Genomic DNA, 25,288 nt, shown 5'->3' with positions numbered 1-25,288 from the left:
GGGAAGTCACCGATTTAGATGTTTCGCAGCGGGAAACTATCCTCCACTTTAAATTGAAAAACTCACCTATTTGCTGTTTTGTGGTAACATCGACTGTGTTGAAGTGAGTTGAGGAGCTTCAGCCAGACACAAATAGTGCTTTGGGTGCCATCTTGTGGCATTTATATTCATAGCTTTTTGGAGTAGGCGTCAATAAATCACAGATTTTCGCTAACACTCAAAAACAGGTTTACGAAATATCCCTGCGTAAACCCTACAAGATGCATATTTGATAATGTTTGATCACTACAGTGTCATTTCCTGCATCAGGTGGGGTTTTTTGGCTGTAATGCAAACCCTCCCTGTGATTATTTGCCCTTTTCCTCAACTTACTCATTCCATGTTTGGTGTGTTTTTGTAGACGTGGGCTCAGTGGAGGGTCTGGCATACCACAGGGGTTGGGACATGCTGTACTGGACCAGCTACACCACCTCAACGATCACCCGTCACACTGTGGATCAGAGCCGCTGGGGCGCTGTTGACCGGCATACGGTGGTCACCATGTCAGGAGATGACCACCCGAGAGCTTTCGTGCTTGACGAGTGCCAGAGGTTGTCTTGTTATCCCTTTCTGTCACAAAATGCCTCCTTTGTTGTTTCACCCCTAACGTTAATTTTCTATTTTTTTCCCCATCCATCACAAAGCCTGATGTTCTGGACCAACTGGAATGAGCAGTCGCCCAGTATAATGCGAGCTACACTCACCGGGTCCAACGTGATCGTGATCATTGGCACGGACATCCGAACCCCCAACGGCCTGGCCATCGACCACCGCGCTGAAAAGCTTTACTTCTCTGACGCCACCCTGGACAAGATAGAGCGTTGCGAGTACGACGGCAGCAGGCGTTATGTGAGAGCCACGTACACACCGCTCAGCGTGCTAGAACACAATGGCGATACTGTATTTATACTGCAGTGTGATTATATACTATGATCTGTGGATCGTTTTTTTTTTTTTTGGCCTCTCCAAGATTGGAATTTCCTGAATGCGTCAATTCATAAGCGTGGTTATGCTTCCCCCTCTAGGTGGTCCTGAAGAATGAACCAGTGCACCCCTTTGGCCTGGCAGTATATGGAGATTACATCTTCTGGACGGACTGGGTGAGGAGAGCCGTTCTTCGGGCTGACAAATACACCGGAGGAGACATGAAGGTTCTGCGTGCCGATATCCCTCAGCAGCCAATGGGAATCGCCGCCGTGGCCAACGACACTAACAGCTGTGAGTGTTTTCCACTGTGTTTGTGCAGCCGCTATTCTCTTTTGGTTACAAGATATTTTTCAAAGGCCGGCAGTCTGCTTCAGTGATTTGAATCCGTTTTGCTTTAAGTGCGATGGAGCCAAAGATAGTGAAAGTTGTAAAAGTAAAGCCCTCGTGTCGTGGTTTTCGTGCCTGACTTTGACGCTGCTGGCGTTGGCTCACTTCCCAGTCCCTATTTACTACAATCACACAGTGATTGACTGTCCGTCAGCGCAGGATGTGGTAGTTTCACCCAAAGTCTTCTGGGGTTAGCTAAAGCTCCTCTTGCGGCTCTAAAACACACACTTACACTGGGTTGTACTGAGTGTTTCCGAAGAGCAGTATATTTGACACTTTCAAGGTCGAAAAATAATTACACTATGACAAAAATAAGAACTTGAAAGTATAAAGAGTGGTCATTGCGTTATTTTGATGGGAACGTGTTAGCGTAGGAAAATTAATTGCAGGCCAGGTGTGTTGAAATGTGCAAATTTGTGCTCGATAACCTTCCTAACAAACTTACGCTCTGCTCAGGTGAGTTCTCTTTGTGCCGCGTTAACAACGGAGGATGTCAGGACCTGTGTCTGCTGACTTCGGAAGGGAGAGTCAACTGCAGTTGTCGTGGTGACAGGAAGCTTTTGGAGGACAACACTTGCATAGGTAATGCAGTACAGCGTAAGGGATGCCTGATTTTGACTTTATTTCATCTTCCATTTCATCTGTATTTTTCAAAAAAGGGACTAAGAATAGGTTTCGCAACTTTCCCTAGTGTTTTTGAAAACTGCTGGAGTCTGTGCTCTGCTAGAGAGTGGAAAAAACAAGCGTCCAATACCTTTCTTTGCCTGACTCACACACTTCCTCCAGAACATAAGAAATTCAGCCCTCCACGTCCAGGCAGCAAATAAATCACCACTGGCTAATTTAACAATATGCGCCCATAAAGCACATGAATGTGTGATTTATTTTCACTCCTGGAGGCAGCACTTCATCACCAAGCACCCCCACTGTCAATTACTGTAGCGGATCTGTGCATTTGGCACGTGCAGCAGACATATTGTAATATCCTGAGACGGCGCAATTTAACGAAATGCAGAAATGCTTGCCTGCAGACACAAAATGCGCAAATGGCCAACTCACAAAATATTCACTTGGCTATTTAATTTCACACTTTGTGGGTGGCCAGAGACCCAATAATACAAACAATTAAAAAGTCAAATTTACGTCCCCCACTGAATGTATTTTAATTAACAGTGAAATCCGAATGTTGTTTTTGCCCTCTCGCTGTAGCGCTGAACGCCACATGCAATCCCGCCGATGAATTTGAGTGCGGAAATGGAGATTGCGTGAACTACACGCTGACTTGCGACGGCATGGCCCACTGCAAGGACAAATCTGATGAGAAGCAGTCTTACTGTGGTGAGAAGGAACTCTCGCTCTGTTTTCATGAGCCGCTCAGCCAAATATTTGTGTTTTATGTTGCACGCTATTTCATTCTGGGCTTGTGTTCCAGCCAATCGTGCGTGCAAAAAGGGCTTCAGGCGTTGCGTGAATGGCCGCTGTGTAGGGCATCACTCCTGGTGTAACGGACAGGACGACTGTGGAGACAATTCCGATGAGCTTTTCTGTAACAGTGAGTCATACCATTTATACTTTTCGAATGAGATCTTAAATCTTCTCTTAATTGTATTACTGCAACATTGCTCCTGCTACCGCTAATGATTAAATGTAGTAGTGTATGCTGTCACGTTCGCCAATCAGGCACCCGTGTCTTGTTCTTTTCTAATGAAAAGATGTTATTGATGCCCACAAGCTAATCGAAATATGTTTGTGCTTGCCAGCAACGCTGTGCTCACCCGAACAGTTCCAGTGCAGAGATGGAAGTTGCATCACAAACTCCAGCAAGTGTGACCAGAAAGTGGACTGTGAGGATGCGAGTGATGAGATGAACTGCAGTAAGTGGGAATTAAAAAAGCCTGATGCTGCAAAATATAAATAAGTGGGGAAAAAAAAAAGATGAGGCTCCAGACCGAGCTGTGCTGTAAAGTAGTGTGTGTGTGTCTGTGTGTGTGTCTATGTGTGTGTGTCTATCTCTCTCTCTCTCTTTTTTTAAGCTGCCACCGACTGTTCCAGTTATTTCCGCCTGGGAGTGAAGGGAGTGACATTTCAGAAGTGCGAGTTCACCACCCTCTGCTATGACCCCGCATGGCAGTGCGACGGGGCTAACGACTGTGGAGACCTCTCCGATGAAAGAAATTGCCCAGGTTCTGCAGTACACATTGATTTTCACAAAATGGGAAGGCGGTGACCTACGAAAGGTCATTTTTCACTTAGGGAATAAAAGCATAAAGTTCAATGTTCGATTGATGAGAATTATTGTTCTGGAAGAACCCGGCAATACAAATTATATTTCTCTTGTGTTTGTTTTTTTAATGATAAGAGCCTATAATTAAATTGGCCATGTCTGCGCTTTTCCAGGCAGTGGAAAAACCAAGTGCCCGACGCCTTTCTTTGCCTGCCCCGGCGGAAGGTGCATCCCGATGAGCTGGACTTGTGACAAAGAGAACGACTGCGAGAACGGCGCAGACGAGGCTCACTGCGGTAACTTGGCACAGTCGAAGCCGAAAGAGCCGGGCGACATCACGCTGTTACCGGTGCTTCAAACGCTTGCCTCTGAACCTTTCAGATAAATTTTGCGCAGCCTCTCAGTTTGAGTGCGGGAACCACCGCTGCATTCAAAACTCGTGGGTGTGTGACGGAGCGGACGACTGCGGCGACGGCAGCGACGAGGACAGTAAATGCAGTGAGTGAAAATGAAATTTTGAACAGAAATGACGTCTTTCCTGCAGTGTGTCGTCCGTGTCTTCAGACCAAACTTTCGCAGTCCTTATGTTGCTCACCTGCTGTTTCACAAGAGGCCTGTTGGTGGTCATACGGTGTATGAAATAGAGGTCAGATTCCCCAGGGAAGCATTAACTGCAGACGATAATTGAATGGAAACAAACAATTGCATTTTTGTAACTGCCATCCATTCGACCACATGATCAATGTAAGACAATATTTCAAATCTCTTTTCTCCCATTCGGTCTTCTTTGTCTCTCACGTCTGTTCACCTTAGCGCCAACTCTCATCCAGTATCTCCTTTGGGATGCTTGCATTCTCTGCCGAGGGGACACCGCCTGGCACCAGATTAGAGTCAAAAGAGGCAGTGGGCTGGACAGTATTTTCTGTCCATTGAATCTGTCGAATCGCGTTTCCACTGCATTTCATTGAATGCTTGATGAAGAGTTAGGTGGTTTCTGATTGTTCCCTCGTTTATTGACAGAAACCAAAACATGCAGTCCCGAAGCCTTCCAGTGTCCCGGTTCCCACATGTGTATCCCTCAACGCTGGAAGTGTGACGGAGACAAAGACTGTCCCGACGGAGCAGACGAGAGCGTCAAAGCTGGCTGTGGTGAGTACAGAGTAGTCAAGGCTCGGATACAATCAAAGAGACGAGGGAAAAAAAAAGAAGAAAAAAACGGTCCTATTTCATTCACCGACCCAGTCCGTCTGTTTGTGTCGCAGTCTTTAACAACACTTGCAGCAACAATGAGTTCATGTGCCAAAACCGGCAGTGTATTCCCAAGCACTTTGTGTGTGACCACGACAACGACTGCAGCGACGGCTCGGATGAATCGCAGGAGTGTGGTAAGCGAAGCGTTTTTTTTTTTTTTTTTTTTTTTTTTTTTGACACACCGGTGGGTGATTTTCACAGCTCGCTTTTTTTTTTTGCCGCATGCTACAGAATACCCGACCTGCGGACCCAAGGAGTTCCGCTGTGCCAATGGACGCTGCCTCATTCAGAGCTCGTGGGAGTGCGATGGGGATTTCGACTGCCATGACCACTCAGATGAAGCCCCGAAGAACCCACGCTGCTCGGGCCCAGGTTATATTCACTCTATTTCCATGGATAGGGTGTATCACTTGTTTTATTTGTCTAGTGAGATTTCACAATAATAACGTTTTTTTTTTAGTAGGTTTATGCCATCACATCTCCTCAAGCATCTAAGCAGAGATTGCCTTGCGTCTTTCCGATCTTGCTCACAGTCCCTTTCGGGCATACGGTCATGCTATAATAAGACTGCTCGGAGATGATTTCACAAGCTTTGGTTATAGTCCTCGATTTATGTCTGCTCCTTGACATAATTTTCCATGGCTTCAGCACCATGTTTACTCTTGTGTTGTCGAACCGTGCCGTATTATGAGAACAGTTAATCATTTGGCATGAAAGAAAATATAAGAACCCCTCCTCTTCGTTCTCCCCTTTCGTGCGCGCAACAGAGAAAAAATGCAACGACACAGCGTACGCCTGCAGCAATGGGAAGTGTATCAACGAGACGCTACTCTGCGACCACAAGGACGACTGTGGCGATGGCTCCGATGAGCTCAACTGCTTCATTAAGGAGTGCCTGAACACCAAATTGAGTGGTTGCTCTCAGCTTTGTGAGGACCTGAAGATCGGCTTCAAGGTAAGTGAAGAGAGATTCAAAGTAGCGTTTCCGGCTTGCGGCGCGTTACTGGGGCTTTATCTGCCGTTTGCCGCATCACCTCGCAGTGTAGATGCCATCCTGGATTCCGGCTGAAAGATGACGGCAAGACATGCGTGGACGTGGACGAGTGTACAAGCACCTATCCTTGCACGCAACGCTGCATCAACACACACGGCAGCTTCCATTGCCTTTGCGTTGAGGGTTTCCAGCTTAGCCCCGAAAACCCCACCATATGCAAATCGACATCAGGTAAGAGACATCCATTTTCTCCGAGCCCATTTCTGCTCATTCAGGATTGACAGATCACCGGTCCGTCTCAGATAATGTAGACAGCGTTTCCCAACCTTTCGTAGAGTGGCACTGATTCGCTCCTTTCCTTTCTACAGACGAGGAACCGTTCCTGATCTTTGCCAATCGCTACTACCTACGCAAACTCAACTTGGATGGCTCCAACTACACTCTCCTCAAACAAGTGAGATCTGCCGCTTCCACGACAAGCATCGATTTCAATGGGCTTCGGCTCGGGTTCACCGCCGGTCCAACTAATAATATCTGCGCATTGACAGGGATTGAACAATGCTGTGGCTTTGGACTTTGACTATCGCCAGCAGATGATTTATTGGACCGATGTGACCACGCAGGGCAGCATGATCCGACGAATGCACATCAATGGCAGTGATGTTCAGGTCACTGTGGCCATATTTTGATCCTTTTTTTAATTTTTTTTTAAACCAAGATTTACACTCTGCGTGTATGTGTGTGTGTGTGTGTGTGTGTGTGTGTGTGTGTGTGTGTGTGTGTGTGTGTGTGTGTGTGTGTGTATATTTTTTAATAGTGAGGTGCTCAAAGTAGCTTTTTACATTTTGATTGACAGGTCCTGCATCGCACATCACTCAGCAACCCAGACGGGCTTGCAGTAGACTGGGTAGGAGGAAACCTGTACTGGTGCGATAAAGGGCGGGACACTATTGAAGTGTCAAAGCTTAATGGAGCATACCGGACGGTTCTGGTCAATAATGGCTTGAGAGAACCAAGGGCTGTCGCTGTGGATGTACGCTATGGGTAAGAGCATTTATTAAAAGGAAAAAAAACTGTTGAAATGTTTTGGTTTCGGTGCAGGCACCGTGGGTTTAGTCTGTGTGCTCCTGTGATTGGTTCTTGTTCTGATGCAGAAATTTTAATGTACCCTTGTCTTTTTTTTGACAGATACTTGTACTGGTCAGACTGGGGTGACACCCCTCATATCGGGAGGATTGGGATGGACGGCAGTAACAGGACCGTCGTCGTGGAGGATAAGATCACCTGGCCCAATGGTCTGACTCTGGATTTTGTGAATGATCGCATCTACTGGGCCGACGCCCGAGAGGACTACATCGCCTTCGCCAGCTTGGACGGAACCAATAGACACACAGGTAAAGCACACGCAGTCATATGAAAGTGCAATGGCGAGTTTTGCCAGATGTTGATACCAATGCGAGTGGTCTCCTATGTGTAGTTCTGACCCAGGATATCCCCCACATCTTTGCGATGACGCTGTTTGAAGAGTACATCTACTGGACAGACTGGGAGACCAAGTCCATCAACAGAGCTCATAAGACTCTGGGAATCAACAAGACCTTGCTGATCAGCACCTTACACAGGCCAATGGACGTCCATATTTACCATCCGTATCGCCAACCGGAGGGTATGACCGAGTCATCTTTCAGTTGCTGTCATAGCACGATTTTTCACTGGGATGTCTAATTTCCTTTCATCTTGTTCTGCAGTGGCAGAACACCCGTGCCAGACGGATAATGGCGGTTGCAGTAACCTGTGTCTACTCTCACCAGGAGGGGGCTACAAATGTGCCTGCCCCACTAACTTTTATCTGGCAGCAGATGGCAAACAGTGCCTGTCTAACTGCACTGCCAGTCAGGTGCGCCACTTTAAAACGATGACTTCAACAAGGGGATTAAAGCATATAAAGGGGTCAATCGGGGCAGCTAATAGGAATAATGTTGAAAATCACTTTGCTCACTCTGTGTCTGCTAGGATGGGCTCCAGCTCACTGGTGACCATAACGACAACAAACTGTATGGAAAAGGATTGGATGATTAAAACTCATTCACTCCCAAAGACGTTTTTAAACGTCTTTTCAGACTTGGTCTAGAATTGGCTGGTACTGAATGAGTTAAAGAACTATTTACGGTTAAAACAAAGTAAATATGTCATCTTAAATTGTCATCAATTCCATTGTGAACTGCGTCTAACTCAAATTCGCCCACTAGCATTCCCATGGAAAGTTTCTTGAAATTTACGATGTGTGTTCTGGGGCCTTTGCAACTTGAGCAAAAACTTAACCATGTCCATAAATGAGGGTTTTCCCTTCTCTGATTCCTCAGTTTGTTTGCAAAAACGACAAGTGTATTCCATTTTGGTGGAAGTGTGACACCGAAGATGACTGTGGGGACCGCTCGGATGAGCCCGCCGATTGCCGTGAGTGACAACTGCTTCCTCGCCGCCATCTCCTTCATCCGTTACTGTTGGGTCTGAAATTGTCCCTTGGGTTTTGTTACGCTAGCGGAGTTTAAATGCAGACCAGGTCAGTTCCAATGCGGTACAGGAATCTGTACAAATCCCGCCTACATCTGTGACGGAGACAATGACTGCCAAGACAATTCAGATGAAGCCAATTGTGGTATGTTTCGACGCACATTGAGAAGTTCACTCCCCACCTCCCCCCACCTTACTGCAAATTTCTACCGGTATTAAGCGTTTATGCATCTGCCCTCCAGATATCCATGTGTGCCTGCCGAGTCAGTTTAAATGCACCCACCCCAGCCGCTGCATCCCTGGCATCTTCCGTTGCAACGGACAGGACAACTGCGGGGAAGGAGAGGATGAGAAAGATTGTCGTAAGTTTTACCACTGCAGCACTCACCGTACACATACTGTATTTGTACAGAAGCGATGCAGTGCCAGGAACCGAGTTATCTCCTCTGTGTATTTAACATGCTCCCTCCGTCCTCTGTATAGCGGAGGTGACATGCGCCCCCAACCAGTTCCAGTGTGCCGTCACCAAGCGCTGTATTCCACGGGTGTGGGTGTGTGACCGGGACAACGATTGCGTGGATGGTTCCGATGAGCCTGCTAACTGCAGTAAGACCCATCGATTTCTTTGCAAAAAAGTCGTTCACATCCGAAACAAATCGAATTTTCTTTTGCTGAAAAAAGTCTTTTATGATTTTAATGTGGATGAAAGTAATACCTTAAGATCCCCTTTACTGCTGTGAAAATATGGCTACATGAAAGCGAAAACTCTGTTTCGGAAGGACCAGGTTTATGAATTAAAATTTGCAAGGAAAGTGACCGTGTTTTACGAACGAAGGCGCAGTTACAGTACCGTCTTAATATAGCTACCAATTTACGAAAAATGTAGTGCACACCCTTACTGAGACTGCTGATTAATTTTTGACGTGATGAACATCATTTCATGTTGTATGCATTTTCGAAAACATGCACTCTTGTTTTTGTCGAAGAATTGTCTAATTTTCCCATCATGCGAAATTGCTGTCGATTTGACTCACTGTGTCATTGATGCCGCAGCTCAAATGACATGCGGTGTGGATGAGTTCCGCTGTAAGGACTCGGGCCGCTGCATCCCAGCGCGCTGGAAGTGCGACGGCGAGGATGACTGCGGCGATGCGTCAGATGAACCCAAAGAGGAGTGCGGTAAGTACACTACCCCGTTTGCCGAAATTTTTCTTGGTACGGTTATCGAAAATCCCGAATATCTCATCTCCTTTATGTTGCTTTTGACGCTCAGATGAGCGGACGTGTGAGCCATATCAGTTTCGCTGTAAGAACAACCGCTGCGTGCCCGGACGCTGGCAATGCGACTACGACAACGACTGCGGGGACAACTCTGATGAAGACAAGTGTGGTAGGTTCCCACTCAGTTTGTTACTCATTGAATAGAACATTAGGCATAACTGCGCAATTCGAGATCTCTCGGCGTGACGTTGTGCAATTTCATGCTACTTTAAACTATAACCACAACACTACACAGATTTAAGAAAAAAACAACAACAAACATACATATTTTATTGCATAGATTCACACATGATGATAGATCTGCGTACCTTCTTGCTTGCTGAACTAGTGGTGCTAAGAAAAAGGTATAATATGAATATATTTGATAAAAAGTTAGTTTTCAGGATATGGTGTTCGGTTTTCCCGAGTAGAAATGCAAGTGGGGTTCCAATGCGCTTTTTCTTGTTTTGGCTCACAAATTCCCAACCTCTTTGGCATTCTGGAAAGCAGCATTCATTTGTTTGATAGCTCCTTACAAACAAGATGCACAGTTTTGTCCTTTATTGTGTTTTTAATCCATGAAAGAGATTATTGTGCTCTTGAACGTGATTAAAAATAAGTCAGGAAAAAAATATGGACACACAAAATCACGCTAGTTTGATTGCATTCACACAATGAAAAGCTAAACACATACCGGGACTCATTTATTTTTGTACTTTGAATACAACTGTTGGATTCACCAGGCGCTTTAAGAGGGGCGGGGCTGCCACTGACAGGTGACCGTTCGCGTGACGTAAAAAAAGCGGCATCTCAATTTGTTTCGTTAGTGAATACGCTCACTTCGTCGTCGGCGTGGCCCAATGGTAAGCTACATGTGTGTCCGCTTTTCTTTACCAGATATGTAAAATTACTTTTTAGATTCGATCATGATCGGTTGCTTCTTTGTTTGTCTGCTTTGCATTGTGTCCGTTGTGCTTTATGTTTGCCGCATCGCTATGCAATCACAGTTACCGTTCGCAATCGGCAATTTAAACAACGTGGGCTAAAGTGTTGCTAGAACAGTGGTGTCTTTATTTTAGCTCATTTTTGCATAATTGTCATGTTTGTCCGGCTGCAATTTGATGTTTAAATGAAGTAAATTGCGTTGCAGCTAGGGTTAATCATGCCGGCGCTCCACTTCCGGGTTGGACCTTTGGGACTTGTAGTTCTTTTGTTCGATTCGACTTGATATGTTTGTGCTTTATGGTTTCTTACGTTTAAAGTAATGAATAATGATGACGATAATAATACATAGTGAAAACATGGTTGATTAAAGTATTTATTAAACGTATTGTTAAAATAAAGGTATTAATGTCAATTATATACATATTTACATCGTGATGCAGAAAGATAGATGTATTTATTTTTTACTGCATTTATGTGTGCTTTAGGTTCTTACCTGCTTCTGCTACTACTTCTGTTACAACGACTACTACTTCTGCTGCAAAGTGCTCCAATAAATGATCAAAAAGTACAGAACGAGTAATCCTTCGATGCTGACCGACGATCCCTTTTCAGAGGGCCGTGAAAAACGGAATTAACTGAACAACTGTTGTACTAAATAGTGCCGCTGTCAATGAGTGCTAGTTATTGAATGAGTGCTGAGCAACGTGTCACCTTTTCACTCTGTTTTTGCCGTTTGATTCACTCCGTGACGAGATTCCATTTGAATCGGTCTTCTGCTCATTTTCACATCTCACCTCATCTCATATCTATTTTGTATTTCACACTGGCCTGTTGCTGTGAGCAAGAGGTAGGTGTTTTCATCCTTTCAGTTTAAGAATCTCAGCTACTTGCTCCGTGTCCTTTCTGCCCTCTTTCAACCCCCGCCCCCTACAACAGACCCCGCAAAATCCTCCACAGTGTACCATAGTTTACAGTATGCTGTCCCGTCCCCATTTGTACTCCCTATTAGTCATTCCTGAAACAAACAACTTTATCAACCTCTTTTTTTTTTTTTTTTTTAATTGTCCGCCTGACGCTCAACAGACAGCAACCTTGAATATATATATTTTTTTGCAGTGCTTTCTCCTTTTTTTTTGTTTGTTGCCCTTCCCTTTTCTTCCCATTTCACATGTACCTATCCCTCAGCCTTCTAAACTGAGAACTCTTTTCCCTCAGTTCCTCGCCAGTGTTCAGAGAGCGAATTTGCCTGCACAAATGGCCGCTGCATTGCCGGGCGCTGGAAGTGTGACGGCGACCACGACTGTGCCGACGGCTCAGATGAGGTTATTGCTCAGCAATTCCTACAGTTGACCACTTGAAAGTCAGCAACGCTAATGGAATGGATTTTATTTTTGTTTTGGTCCAGAATGGTTGTGACGTCAAGTGTGACAGCGATCAGTTTCAGTGCAAAAACGGCCACTGCATCCCCATCCGCTGGCGCTGTGATGCTGACCCCGACTGTATGGATGGCAGCGATGAGGAAAAATGTGACATTGAGGGTGAGAAACACTTTCTATTTTCTTAATGCATAGCCCAGTGTTTTTTTTTTTTTTTTTTTTTTGGGGATGATGACCAGAAGGCTTTGTTCAGACGAAAATGAAACCAATACAATAAGTCTTATATACCCTCTTAAAAATATTGACAGAGCTCCTTCATCATGTAAGTACAACTTTGGATAACATCTGTCATTTAATTGTTCTGCGTGTCACGAAAAGTCACCTGCATAGATAGTTGAACAAATATCAGCACACTGCTTGGGAATCACTGAATAGCCCAAATGTGAAATCAGAAGCCATAATCAGCCCTTTCCTATTTCAGTGGGAAGACACTGCTCCCTGGAAGAGTTCCAGTGCAACAACACTCTGTGTAAACCACTGGGCTGGAAGTGTGATGGCGAGGATGACTGCGGAGACAATTCTGATGAGAAGCCAGAAGAATGTGGTAAGAAGAACACATTGGCACCTTCCCTTTGGGCTGCTTGGAAACAGACATTTATTTCTCCTCCTGAGAGTTGCTCTTTTTTTTTTTTTTTTTTTTTTTTTTTTTAAACTCCAAGCTAAATTCCAGTGTCCGCCCACGAGACAATTCCGCTGTCATAATGACCGCGTGTGTCTGCCAATTTCAAAACGCTGCGACGGGATCAACAACTGTGGGGACAACAGTGATGAAATCAACTGCCGTGAGTTGTCATTTCATGTCGTTTCATATGCGTTTAAAGTACAATGCATTTCTAACCCTCCCTGCATGCTAGTTTAAACCTTGGCGGGCGTCGTCTTAAAAACAAAAAAGCAAATAATGACTCTGGATGAACTTCTCTTGAACTTTGCTACTCCAGAGCTTCCTCCATCCAAGCCAGTCTGCCAAAAAGATGAATTCCAGTGTTCAAATGGCCAATGCATCAGCTCTGTTCTACGTTGCAACTTCTTCAACGACTGTGAGGATTACGGCGCTGATGAAATCAACTGCAATAAGAAAGGTAGGCCGCGTTAGCGCGGCGATGCCGAGACTTGGAGGCTGCTCCGCCTTGTTTCGAACTGTGAGAATGTTGTCTTGCAGACACCGTGTTGAATGACTGCCGCAACAACAGGACAGTGTGTGGCGACGGAGATGAAGCTCACTGTGTGGTCAACGGGACAAGCTCTTTTTGCTCCTGCAAACCGGGCTTCCAGTCCTATGGGCGTAACAGATGTGAAGGTGCGTTTGCCAGCTCTGCTCCCAGGTGATGTTCCATGAAAACACGGCAACGACTTTTGCTCATTTGTTGACAGATAAGAACGAGTGCAGGGAGTTTGGAGTGTGTTCCCACATTTGCAACAACACAAAGGGCTCATACAAATGCAGCTGCCACAAGTACTTCACCAGAATCAATGACACTTGCAAGGCTGACAGTGAGTACCGTACTTATACTGTATACCTTTTTTGCGTTCTATTCGGACATCAATTCTGAACACAGCCAGTGTTAGAAGAGGGTGTGCACATTTGTGCAACTACCTTATCTCAGTTGTTTGTTTTTACTTCCCCCTCTAAAAAATATATTTTTGAAAATATTGCATTAAAATTGTACACATTCTAGGTCACATTAACTCATTCAATGCCAAGGACGTTTTTTTCCATGTTTTTTTTAACAATTCAGGCATTTAAACCCAGGTGCGATTTTCTGTTTTTTGTTTGTTTTTTTAATACCGACTGTATGCTGCATTTTCTCATGAATGGATTGTTCACTGCTTTTCAAGATGCATTGAGGGTACACTTAGAGAGGATAACCTAAACTCACTACACTCAGTGAAAATAGAAAACTCACAGTATAGGGCACAATCACAATTTCGTGGCCAGGAAAGAAATCCCATCATAGTTGTCGTCTCCAAGATGTTAGCGCGTGTCTCTGGGAGATGTTGTCCCTCCGCCCAGAAGAGCATGTGTGAGGTCAAATGCAGCTGATGTTTGATCTGAAGGAGGCAGTGGCCTCAATCTCATTCCTCCTGAAGGTGTTTGATGGGGTTTATAGGTGAGGCAACACCATTCCACCAATCTCGAACAAAAACGGAATAGTTTGAAGCATTCGGCTGTCACGAAAATGTCTTATTTGTTCCATGTCCAAAATTCCTACTACTCTTAATACATGTCTATCGAATGATAAAAATACTGATGATTATAATTCTTTACATTATAGAAGAAGTGATTGGTATTCTTGAGAATGCGGTTTTCTTGTGTCGTTTTTAGCCATGTGAAGCCCATGTAACAAATGAAAAAAAAATCACTTTTTGTTCAATTTTGAGCTCAATTGAACAAAAAAATGCTGTTTCACTTTTCCGCTCAACCGCTATATTATTTGTCAACTTCATCCCCAGCTCAGAGACAAGTGCTCTACATTGCCGATGACAATGAAATCCGCGGCTTGGACCCCTCTATGCCAAACTGGCGTTATGAGCAAATCTTCCAGGGCGACGCCAACGTGCGCATAGATGCCATGGATGTGCACATCAAGTCAAATCGCATCTACTGGACCAACTGGCACACGGGGCGCATATCTTTGTATGAATTGCCTTCTTCCTCCTCCCCGTCACCGAACAACAACCGTAACCGACGCCAAACGGAATCACGGGTCACCAATATGGAGGTGAAGACATACAGCCAACAAATCACTTGACTACTAGCATTCGCGCTTTTTTTGTTGTTGTCAGCAGACTTTGATGCTCTCTGCGTTTAGATCCCTGATCTGAAGATGCCCCGAGGCATTGCTGTGGACTGGGTGGCGGGAAACCTGTATTGGACCGACTCCGGTAGAGACGTCATTGAGGTAGCTCAGCTGAGCGGAGGGCAACACCGCAAAACGCTCATCTCGGGCATGATTGATGAGCCTTATGCCATTGTGGTCGACCCTCCAAGAGGGTAAGTAGGGAAGGAAAAGCTCGCTTGTGTTGGAAGGGTGTTGAACATAAGTTCAAAGTGATGCAAATGACGTCATTCTCTAGGAAAATGTACTGGGCAGACTGGGGGAACCACCCCAAGATTGAAACAGCTGCCATGGATGGAACCATGAGAGAGACGCTGGTGGAAGAAAACATTCAGTGGCCAACTGGTAGAGCATACAGTACATCCACTACCACGTCTGCCAATTAAATACAGCTTTGGTAACTTGGTTGTCTTTTTTCCACAGGCCTGGCAGTGGACTACTTCAACCAGCGCCTGTACTGGGCCGATGCGAAATTGTCATTTATTGGCAGCGTCAGGCTGAATGGCAGCGATGCAGTCGTGGCCGTGAATAGCATAAAGAATAGTTGAGTGATTTTTGTTTTTGTTTTTTTTTTTGTTTGTTTTTCGTATTTCTGAAACAGAATGTGCATTTGCACAAATGCGTATTGGGGCAACACTGAAAAGAAAAAAATATATACACTGAAGACTGAAAAGTTTTGTCGAAATACCACAAGCTTACAGGTATACGTGTCTAAAAATGAATGCCATTGGGAAATTGAGCGCAATCATTCCAAATATATATTCTTGTGGCCCTCTAAAGCAGGGGTCCCCAACCGCCGGTCCGCGGACCGGTACCGGTCCGCCGGGCATTTGGTACCGGGCCGCACAGAAAGAACTTGCCTTAATTCCGTTTTATTTATTTCGGAATACGAAAGATGTTTTATTTTGAAAACTTACCGGATTCTCCGTTACATCCGTCTGTGTCCAGCTTGACACACGTCAAGCCACGCTTCTCCGTAACGCGACCAATTAGGCTAAAAACAAACACCGGAGCTCGCAAAATGAGTAAAAAAACTGCTGGAGATCGCAAATGACGGCGGCCTTAAAAGTACGTTCGAGACAACTGGATTAAAGTTATGTCTGAATACTCTGAGATCGCCACAATAGCACTTTTGCTATTTCCGACATCCTACCTGTGTGAGGCGGGGGGGTTATGCAGCAACGGCGACGAAAACAAAATTACGAAGTAGACTGGACATAAACCACACACTTGCGGTGTCATTGTCTCTCCTATTACCCCGAGATGGGACCGTCTGGTTGCAGAAAATCAAGCTCGGTGCTGTGGTGAGTCGTCATTTTCATGCACTTTGAATTTGCGTTGTATCGTATTTTGAAGGCATTAAACATTGCCATAGCGATTGGAGTGTTGCGGCCAGATTAGACGCTCCTTGTGTTTATTATTATATTTCGAAAACACCACAGTTTTCATGCAGCTCATACCATATTATTTTGTTGTATTATTTCCGCCACACCTTAAATGCCGGTCCCTGAAAATATTGTCTGACATAAACCGGTCCGTGGGGCAAAAAAGGTTGGGGACCCCTGCTCTAAAGCGAATAAATTGTCTACTTCATGTTTCTTGCTAATTGGATTTATTTTCATTTTGTTAAAAAGCTGTGCCAAATGTGCACATTTTCCTCAGTTTTTAGTTGTGATGAGCATTTATTTCACCATTTTTGGCTGTCACTATTTTTTATGACTTCAAATGAAATTTTTTTTCAATAATGTGTCATAACATTGACCTGCACAGGCAATTGTATATATGCAATGAGTGTTAAAATGTATCGACTCCCGAGAAGGAACTCCTCAATTATCAATTCTAAGTGCTTTAAACATATTTTTTGCCCTCACCGTAGCCCCAATAGTCCTTTGTCCATTTGAGTCTATTTTCTGTCTGTAAGGCTTCCCTCATACTGTACTTCTTTACGCAGAGCTCCATCAACCCTTCAGTATTGACATATTTGAAGACTACATCTATGGCATCACCTACATCCACAACCACGTCTTCAGAGTCAATAAATTCGGCAAGGGCGACGTGGAGAATCTGACAACAAGAATGAACCACGCCACGGATTTGGTTTTGTACCACCGCAATAAGCAACCAGAGAGTGAGTTTGCCGTTAAAGAAAAAGCAGTTGAAGAAGAGAGTGTGGTGTTATTGTAAACTGTGTGTGTATTTTCTAGTGAATAATCCCTGCGACCGAAAGAAATGTGAATGGCTGTGTCTTCTGAGTCCAAGTGGCCCAGTTTGTACCTGTCCCAACGGACACACGTTGGACAACGGCACATGCGTCAAGCAGCCCGCCCCCACGCTGTCTCCTATCTGTGAGTGAGCATACAGACTCAGGCGCACACATTCAAAACTTAGAAATGTAATCAGTGTTGCCTGTATGTAGTACATTATGTAAATTACACAGCGGCTTTACAGAAATTGACCGTCAATCTCAGACCAAAAAAAAAACAATTTACACCAGTTAATTGCCCGAGCAGTGCTAAGATGCTATCAATTGACAAAATGTGCCGATAATTGCTGCAGCGCCCCCGAGCGGCCCCTGCCTGGTCCAGTGTCTGAACGGCGGCAGTTGTTTCCTGAACGCCCACAAGCAACCCAAATGTCGCTGCCAGCCTAACTATGGAGGTGATCGGTGTGAGATTGACCAGTGCAGAGACTACTGCAAGAATGGAGGAACCTGCACACCTTCTCCAACAGGTAGGAAGCAGAATCCGATCAAAAGATCAGTGATTCGGCTACTAACAATTAGGATTTGCCTCGAAAGACGACCAAGGATGAATCATTTGCCTTGAGGGTGTTGGTGTAGAAGTACAGAGGAGGTCAGAAGGAGTTGCATTGTGTCTTTATACGTGTAGAACCTACGTCATTGCAGCCAGAGGGGAACTATCGTACTGCACGAGGAAGTCTGGAGTGGTTAGTAGTTAGACTAGTACAGGACGTGTATGACAGCAGCAAAACAGTTGTGAGGTATGCTATAGGTGTGACTGAGGAGTTTGAGGTGGAGTCGGGAGTGCATCAGGGATCAGCTCTAAGCCCCTTCCTCTTTCCAATAGTGTCGGATAGGCCGACAGATGAGTTTGGAGTGAAATCACCACGGAGCATGATGTTTGCGGATTACATTGCGGTGAAAGCAGGGAGCTGGTGGAGAAACGTTTCGAAAAGTGTCAGCAAGCGTGGTAAAAGAGATGAATGCAGATTAGCAGAAATATCGACAGAAGACACAGTATTGTGTATGAAGGACAAGTGGAGGAGAAAGAGAGGGGCTTCAGGGAGAAGAGAGAGCCACGGTGGAGAAATTCAAATCTTAACAAATAAGTCTTACTCCTTTGAGAATCACGCCCAAATTATGTGCCACCCCTGTTATAATTCTTATACACTATTTCCTCTTTACAGCATTCACATACAAATTCTTAAAACTGTATTTATTCCCATTTCCTCGCAAATGTCAACAGGCTCGCCGACCTGCCGATGCCTGCCAGGGTTTACGGGGCCGACCTGTAACCTGCACACATGTAAGAATTACTGCATGAATGGAGGCAACTGCAGCGTCAGTGCTGGGAACCAACCATCTTGCAGCTGCCCTCATGATTTCCTGGGCGACCAGTGCCAGTATAGTGAGTGTGGCGGTCTAATAGCTTCAACGTGCGCATTTTGTTTCGGAAGCGAGGCACTTGTATAACCTACGTGTGTGTGTGTGTATGTGTAGGAAGCTGTGAGGGCCACTGTCTGAACCGAGGCACGTGTCTACAGAGTGCGAGTGGCTCCAAACTGTGCCGCTGTCTGCCTCAGTACACTGGCAGCACCTGTGAGATCGACAAGTGCCACTATTGTCGCAACGGAGAGTGTATCCCCAAGGACAGGTTTACATCCACAGGGGAATTCACCTGCCGGTAAGCAGCTCAAACATTGAGAATTTTTTGGACACATTCACACACTCTGGGCACCTGCTGCATAAACTAAAGTCTAACAGAGATGAAATAACTCAAAGTAAGGTCAAATCTGTTTGTTTGTTGGGTGGCAAGATGTGGTAGCTTTTTGTGTCAGAGTGTTTCACTTGTTTGTAATATTTTCTCCTCATATTTTAATACTGGTCATCGGTAAGGTGAAAATAAGAAATGATTTGCCATAATTCTGTTAGTTTAAGTTAGGGGTGGGCAAACTCCGGCTGGCCAGTCGCATGCAGCCTACTCAGTTCTTTAATCCGGCCCATCAAGCATTTACTGTGTAGTACATGCTTCAGAGTCCTACTGGTTGATTTAAATGAAAAGATGTTTTTTTTTTTAATATTGTATTAATTAATCACATTCACTAATTTGTTTTATTTTGAACCATTTTACATTACACATTATTTAATTGTTTTATGAATAATAATTGAAAACATTTTTCAAGCATTCATGATTTAACTGAATTAACCTAAAAAAATATGTGGTTTATAATACATTTTTGAATCAAATTAAATAATGTGTTAAGCCGTTATAAATAATACAATTACATTTTAGCCAAATAGATTATTGTGTATTGTACAATCAATTTCATTCTGAATAGCATTCCCTTAAGGGCAAAATTTTAGGCAAGCGACTAGAATACAGCGCTTGTTTATCTTGCCAAGTCAATTTTTCTCGGTGTATTAGCAGATAATTTAACCTAAATTAAGTCACCTATTCGTGATACGCTTTTTTTTCTCTCCATTTTTAAGGATCAGTTTTCAGTGTTGGTAAACCTTAATCGTGCTTGTTGGAATTGGAGTTACCATGTTTTTTTTTGTTTTTTTTCTGTAAGAGAAACACTTGCTAGCTATATTTTCTTTTCAGAGATGGTTTGTGTAAAAAAAAAAAAAAATCTGTTGCCCTTCATCACCATCATCATCATCTAGTATTTTATTTGCATTTAGAAGCACAAAAGCAAATGTACTAACAAAGTAGAACACGACGAACACCTTTGCGTCCTCCACAGATGCGCTAACGGAAGAATCCAGCCCAGCTGCTACACCTGTGATACAAATGAATACTGCGCCAACGGCCAATGCTCCATCAATCCCCTCACCCACCTTCCAGAGTGCAGGTGAGCAAACTTTGCATTGAAATTTTCATCGTCACCACACATGCACGCGGTATACTTAGCTGTACGTATCTTCTCCTTTTGGTTGTGCGGGCGTGTAGATGTTCTCCTGGATGGACGGGGCATCGCTGTGAGTCAGTCACCAGTGGTGAAGGTTCCACCAGTTCAGGAGGGCGTAAGTGGACGCTCAAATACAGTACCAACTTCAACCCGCTACTTCAGTTGTCATGTCTCAATCCATGTATTTTGTGTGTAGGCACAGCCTCCATCGTGATCCCTGTGCTGCTCTTGCTCCTGCTGGTTCTGCTGGCTGTAGGAGCGTTGATCTGGTACAGGAGAAGGATGAGAGGGTGAGTCGGTAGTTAAAAGGCGTCGCTATTTGAGAGAGGCCTTTTTTTTTTTTTTTTTAACTCCCTCAGTCTTTCCTTTCTCCTACACTGTAATGGCATTTCCTCTGCTCCTCAGGTCTAGCCGGCCCAGCAAAACCGGCTCCAAACGCTTGCGGTAACAGTTGGGAGGGGCAGGGGGAGGGGGGGTGGGGGGGGCGCTACATCCAAACCTTTATACCTCGCCTCTTACCCATGAGTCTTAGTTGCTGTGCAGTGTTTGGTCCTGTGATTAGTGTGGCGTCATTCTCGCCCTTCAGTGTCTCTCCTGTTGAATCTGCCTCTTCGGGAACTGGAGGACAGATCTGCAATGAACAGATCTGTTAGCGTGTACCGTAGTCCTGTAAATGTCTTTCATGCTGTCACATGGTATATTGCACAGTAGGGATGAGCATTTAAATAAATGACCGTACCGGATTAGCATCAAAATCTCTCTCTCTCGCTCTCTTGCTCTCTTGTAGACACACACACATACCGATGATGAAGCACCGCGTCATAGCCTAATAATAATAATGCTCAATGGTACGCTCCATCCAGAAGTGGAAAGAATCCACGTGTCTGGTTCTGAAATTACTGATGCAGATGTATTTACATGCTAACGTGCCAGCCTGGCGAGCTTGACTCCATAACATTTGGTGCCAGTCTCTGATCCATACAATGAGGCCCAAGTATTTGGACAAAAACAGAACCATATATGATCGAATGGTAGGCTTTCGGCTTTTATAGAGTTCACAAATATAAGGCATTTACCATTTTTAAAAATCATTTTTTTATGGGCCCAAAAGTATTTGGACAAAGTGAGACCATTGGAAACGGCGCCATGTTTTCAATTATGTGGAACAAAATCTTTTTTTCATTTACTGCCTGAAGTGAGCTCATTTAATGACCCAATTCTGAGTTTTATCCCCGGAGAGACTTTCAGACAGCCTCTGAAGTCATATAATGTTCATCAAAATATTAAAAAGCTTGCTTTCTTTGTCCGAATACATTTCCAACCATGAAAATGAAATTGAAGCCGAATAGAAATTGCTAACTGGTAATTGCCTTCTTTTTATGAAACCTCTTCCAATAAAGCTGAAAATCAACATTTTAATTGCATGTTGTTTTTTTGTTGTTGTTGTATTACCGGTAATTGCTTGTGATGCTATATGAAGATAAAGTCATAAATGAAAACTCTAAATACTTCTGGACCTAACTGTATTTCACATTGTTTCCACATCAGACTTGGCTTTCTTCCTATCAGTGTTCACAGCAGCCCGTCGAGGCAACAAATTAGTTGGGCCTGAAAGTTACCTTGTTATAATATCCTAGTTGAAACAAAAATTTTAGCTGGGTCAAGATTGAAGATGCTCATCCCTACCGCATTTCAGTGGTGATTTAATTGCTAGCAATTTCATCTAGGATTGATGGCGATTCATTTTGTGCGATGAGAATTGGATCAGTTCTGGGTTTTAATCGAATGCTGGGTTTGTGTCTGTGCCTGTGCTGTGGCTTTTGCTTTTCTTCAGTCTGGTTTTGGACGTGACGCCATGATTCCGCCTCTCTTCATTGTACAGATGCGTGCAGGTGCCGTGACGGTGTCTCGTTCTGATATTGTATGACCTTGCTTGTGTGTCGTGTAGAGCGAAGGGCTTCCAGCATCAACGGATGACCAACGGGGCCATGAATGTTGAGATCGGTAACCCCGCCTACAAGATCTACGAGGGTGAGCCCGATGACGACGCAGGGGAGCTGCTCGACGCAGACTTCACCCTCGATCCAGACAAGGTACACAGTGTTCGAGGCCTATCTGGTAGTTTGACAGCGCGACCGTCGTGAACGGCAAAAAAAAAAAAAAGTCCGGAAAAGAAAGGTCTTTGTTCACCATTTGGGGGCATATTATATATCAAAAGTCCTACACTAGTGGTGTCAGTACTCGGTATTGGTGAGTACTTAAAGACACTCATACTGGTATCAGTTTGAAAAAAAAAAAAAAGTGCTATTGAACATCCCTAGTCAGGTCCATCAATAATCGGGACACAATTGTCATCTTTTTTGGCTTAAGCACCACCGCGATGGATTGGAAATGAGATGTGCTTGAACTGCAGACTCTCATCTTGGATGTATTTACTGTTGGTGGATATGTCGGCCATGTTTGAAGGGCCCAAAAAGTCAGAAATCAAACTTTTGGCTTTTTAAATGGCTTCCAATAGAAATTGTTCCCTTGCAATTCAGTGACGATTGCAGCAGGATGAATTCTATCATCTACTTATAGTCCGCCAATTGCTTCAAAACTCGTCGGACAGCGCTGCACAGCGCAGATGGACAATGACCTATAGACATATTTTGAAAGCAGCCGCATTTTTTATTTATTTATTTATTTATTTATTTATTTTTAAGTCAAGGAAGAGGACACTTCTGCATTGGGCGAGTCAGAGCCATTAAAACTCATTCAGTACCAGCCAATTCTGGACCAAGTCTGAAAAGATGTTTAAAAACGTCTTTGGGAGTGAATGAGTTAAGATGAGGCATGTGTTGATGTCCCAGTATTTATGGACCTGACTGTATTTGTTCAAACTATTACTAGGCAATCAAAAATATTTTAGGAGGTGCTTCTATTACTTTCTGCTTTTTGCCATTCATGCGTATACTGTACTGTTTATTTTTTTTCATATCCCAACGATAAGTTGGGCTTTACGTTACCACGGATAAACGACACTCATCTGATCTACATACCATCTGATGGATTTTATTTGATTTTTTTTCTGTCGTCGTCTGACTCCTCCCAGCCGACTAACTTCACCAACCCAGTGTACGCCACGCTGTACATGGGCGCCCACAACAGTCACAACTCGCTGGCCAGCACGGACGAGAAGAAGGAGCTGTTGTCTCGCGGAGAGGAGGAGCCCCTCGTGGACCCGCTGGCGTAGGCCGCGCATCACGCTGTTCCAAACACACCGCATCTTCTTGCCTTTTAGTGAAGAAAATGAAAACGCCTGAAGAAAAAAAAAAAAAAAAAAGCTGGAGAGGAAAATGACAAAAAAAAGTGTGAACACTGTATAAAATGTACAAAAATGAAGGACTACTTTTGTATGTGATTGCAGTATTATATTTTGTTCTTTTGAGATTCCTCTGGTCAAAAGAATAACATTTTCTATGAGAGATTTTTAATTTACACGTGTCCCTTACCCCTTTACCTAAATAGCCACTACCTCTGTGCAAAATGAAATGGAAAAATTAGAAGTCGTTAGCATCGGCGCAGTTTTAATTTGTATTTTTTTTTTCCATTATTTTTTTTATGACTTGTATAGAGAGCAAGAGAGAAAAGAGAAGGAAAAAAAAAAAAAACATTGTTCCATTTCACCAGTGCCAATTGTTTTGTTTGTGTGGACTTTGAGAGGGAACGGCAAAAAACTCAAAGTTGTCCAAATTTGTGCGGCTGTCGTCTGGCTGAGGATCTTTGCAAGACTGTGTGAAAGATATCCGCGTTGGTGCACGGCACCGGATGCTCTTGAAATGATTGTGTCGTCTTCCTTGCACAGAATTCCAATTTGATGGTATTTTGTAGGCTTTATATGGTCAGATGTGAAGCCAATGTGGGTTTTTATGACACAGCTCTGACAGCTGGAGCTGGTTTTGAAGTCAGTAGTCTATGTTGAAGAATGATGACTTTGCTCCCAGGTGAAACATTCCAGGCAGGTGTTGCGAATGTGTTGAGGCAAACATGGTCAGCTGGTCAATACTGGGAGGACCAAAGCACACCCGGGCCACATGGTGAGGTGATATCACGTGACTTACAGGGTCTTCCTCTAGTTGAAGGTGAGAAAAGCTTCACTTGAGGTCCTATCAGATGAAGCCGAGATCCGCACGGACCTTTTCTAAAACGTCAAGTCATGAGTTAGCTTTTTACCTTAAGTGGACCGCTTTGTAACGACTCTGTCTTTAAGTGCATTAAGGTCATTTGGTATTCGTGTGGTCGTCGGGCTTTGTCTAACCTCCTGTGTCGAACTGGTGTGCCCCCCCCACTCCCCCCGCTGCTGCTAATGCTACCACTCTTGTCCTTAGGCTCAAAATGCTGCTTCTGTCAGAAATGTGTCAGCCATAATCTTAATGCATGTAACACCGATCTTCAATAACTGCAGTTATCCTTAAAGACAGCGACAATGTTTTATTCTTTTTGCATACCTGTAAGCAAGTGTTATTTTACTCAGTTGTATATGTTTTGTATTTTAATTCAGAGATAAGTACAATCATTTTGTTTCTCCCAGCAGCAATTTTGCTTAAATTCATTCATTTTCCGATTGTTGTTGAATGTTTTTTTTTTTTCTTCATCAAATGAATGACACATAGCTTTTATAGTACACAATGCATGGAGGCTCAGACTTTCTTCTGGAAAGATACTAATGTTTAATTTTTGCTGGAGTACTTTGCAAACTAAATAACAGATATTGTTATAAATAAATTGAAAACTGTACAGACAATAAGTGGAATTTTTTTTTTGTGTGTGTTTTTCACACTGAAAACCCTTCTGTTTTGTACCTTTGCTCACACGCTGTCAGAGAGTAATATGTGTGTTCGGGCCTGAGCAACAGAGGTGTGAAGACGGTCTCAGAATGTGTGTTATTATTATTGGAATTGACAGATTTTATTTATTGTTAATAATCAAGAAAAAAATCGGCTCCAGAATAAAACCGGCACTTTTTCACAGAAAAAAAAGAGAGAGAAAAAAAAAGTGAGAGAATAAAGAGAAAAAAAGCAAGAGAATAAAAAGAGAGAGAATAGAGAAAAAAAGAGAGAAAAGCGATAGAATAAAGAGAAAAAATATAAAAAGAGAGAAAAAAGCGATAGAATAAAGAGAAAAAAGCACGAATAAAGACAAAAAAAGAGAAAAAAGCGATAGAATAAAAAGAAAAAAGGATAGAATAAAGAGAAGAGAAAAAGCGAGAATAAAGACAAAAAAGAAAAGGCGATAGAATAGAAAGGAAAAAAGCGATAGAGAAAAAAGGGATAGAATAAAG

The 25,288-nt window shown here is 43.8% G+C and overlaps 1 protein-coding gene across 2 annotated transcripts in view; it reads left to right on the top strand.

Annotated features, from left to right (window-relative positions):
- LOC109522328 (low-density lipoprotein receptor-related protein 1-like) overlaps nt 1-24,748 on the top strand; it is a 104,755-nt gene extending 80,007 nt beyond the window's left edge. Inside the window, exons 42-90 of one of the 2 annotated variants that reach the window (XM_019880783.1) lie at nt 401-590; nt 684-888; nt 1,065-1,257; nt 1,810-1,935; nt 2,563-2,691; nt 2,786-2,905; nt 3,114-3,227; nt 3,387-3,536; nt 3,751-3,873; nt 3,959-4,075; nt 4,598-4,726; nt 4,840-4,962; nt 5,060-5,200; nt 5,596-5,783; nt 5,870-6,053; nt 6,191-6,276; nt 6,371-6,490; nt 6,679-6,866; nt 7,011-7,216; nt 7,300-7,488; nt 7,571-7,719; nt 8,186-8,279; nt 8,365-8,481; nt 8,579-8,698; nt 8,820-8,942; nt 9,390-9,515; nt 9,610-9,726; nt 11,757-11,863; nt 11,947-12,079; nt 12,399-12,521; nt 12,637-12,759; nt 12,916-13,056; nt 13,137-13,274; nt 13,349-13,468; nt 14,429-14,697; nt 14,788-14,969; nt 15,053-15,159; nt 15,238-15,357; nt 16,766-16,942; nt 17,019-17,159; nt 17,371-17,544; nt 18,300-18,461; nt 18,554-18,737; nt 19,801-19,908; nt 20,007-20,080; nt 20,162-20,255; nt 20,371-20,409; nt 21,914-22,058; nt 23,060-24,748. In XM_019880783.1, coding sequence (XP_019736342.1) covers nt 401-590; nt 684-888; nt 1,065-1,257; nt 1,810-1,935; nt 2,563-2,691; nt 2,786-2,905; nt 3,114-3,227; nt 3,387-3,536; nt 3,751-3,873; nt 3,959-4,075; nt 4,598-4,726; nt 4,840-4,962; nt 5,060-5,200; nt 5,596-5,783; nt 5,870-6,053; nt 6,191-6,276; nt 6,371-6,490; nt 6,679-6,866; nt 7,011-7,216; nt 7,300-7,488; nt 7,571-7,719; nt 8,186-8,279; nt 8,365-8,481; nt 8,579-8,698; nt 8,820-8,942; nt 9,390-9,515; nt 9,610-9,726; nt 11,757-11,863; nt 11,947-12,079; nt 12,399-12,521; nt 12,637-12,759; nt 12,916-13,056; nt 13,137-13,274; nt 13,349-13,468; nt 14,429-14,697; nt 14,788-14,969; nt 15,053-15,159; nt 15,238-15,357; nt 16,766-16,942; nt 17,019-17,159; nt 17,371-17,544; nt 18,300-18,461; nt 18,554-18,737; nt 19,801-19,908; nt 20,007-20,080; nt 20,162-20,255; nt 20,371-20,409; nt 21,914-22,058; nt 23,060-23,200 — 6,869 coding nt within the window. In that variant the 3' untranslated portion in view covers nt 23,201-24,748. The remainder of the gene's footprint in view (nt 1-400; nt 591-683; nt 889-1,064; nt 1,258-1,809; nt 1,936-2,562; nt 2,692-2,785; nt 2,906-3,113; nt 3,228-3,386; nt 3,537-3,750; nt 3,874-3,958; nt 4,076-4,597; nt 4,727-4,839; nt 4,963-5,059; nt 5,201-5,595; nt 5,784-5,869; nt 6,054-6,190; nt 6,277-6,370; nt 6,491-6,678; nt 6,867-7,010; nt 7,217-7,299; nt 7,489-7,570; nt 7,720-8,185; nt 8,280-8,364; nt 8,482-8,578; nt 8,699-8,819; nt 8,943-9,389; nt 9,516-9,609; nt 9,727-11,756; nt 11,864-11,946; nt 12,080-12,398; nt 12,522-12,636; nt 12,760-12,915; nt 13,057-13,136; nt 13,275-13,348; nt 13,469-14,428; nt 14,698-14,787; nt 14,970-15,052; nt 15,160-15,237; nt 15,358-16,765; nt 16,943-17,018; nt 17,160-17,370; nt 17,545-18,299; nt 18,462-18,553; nt 18,738-19,800; nt 19,909-20,006; nt 20,081-20,161; nt 20,256-20,370; nt 20,410-21,913; nt 22,059-23,059) is intronic. The other variant, XM_019880784.1, reaches the window with a different exon arrangement.
- The last annotated feature ends 540 nt before the right edge of the window (nt 24,749-25,288 follow it).

Source organism: Hippocampus comes, unplaced genomic scaffold (genome assembly GCF_001891065.2).
Source record: "Hippocampus comes isolate QL1 unplaced genomic scaffold, H_comes_QL1_v1.1 scaffold68, whole genome shotgun sequence".
In the NCBI taxonomy this organism is placed as follows: Eukaryota; Metazoa; Chordata; class Actinopteri; order Syngnathiformes; family Syngnathidae; genus Hippocampus; species Hippocampus comes.
The sequence above is the reverse complement of the archived record's forward strand: the minus strand, read 5'-3'. Positions and strand labels throughout refer to the sequence as shown.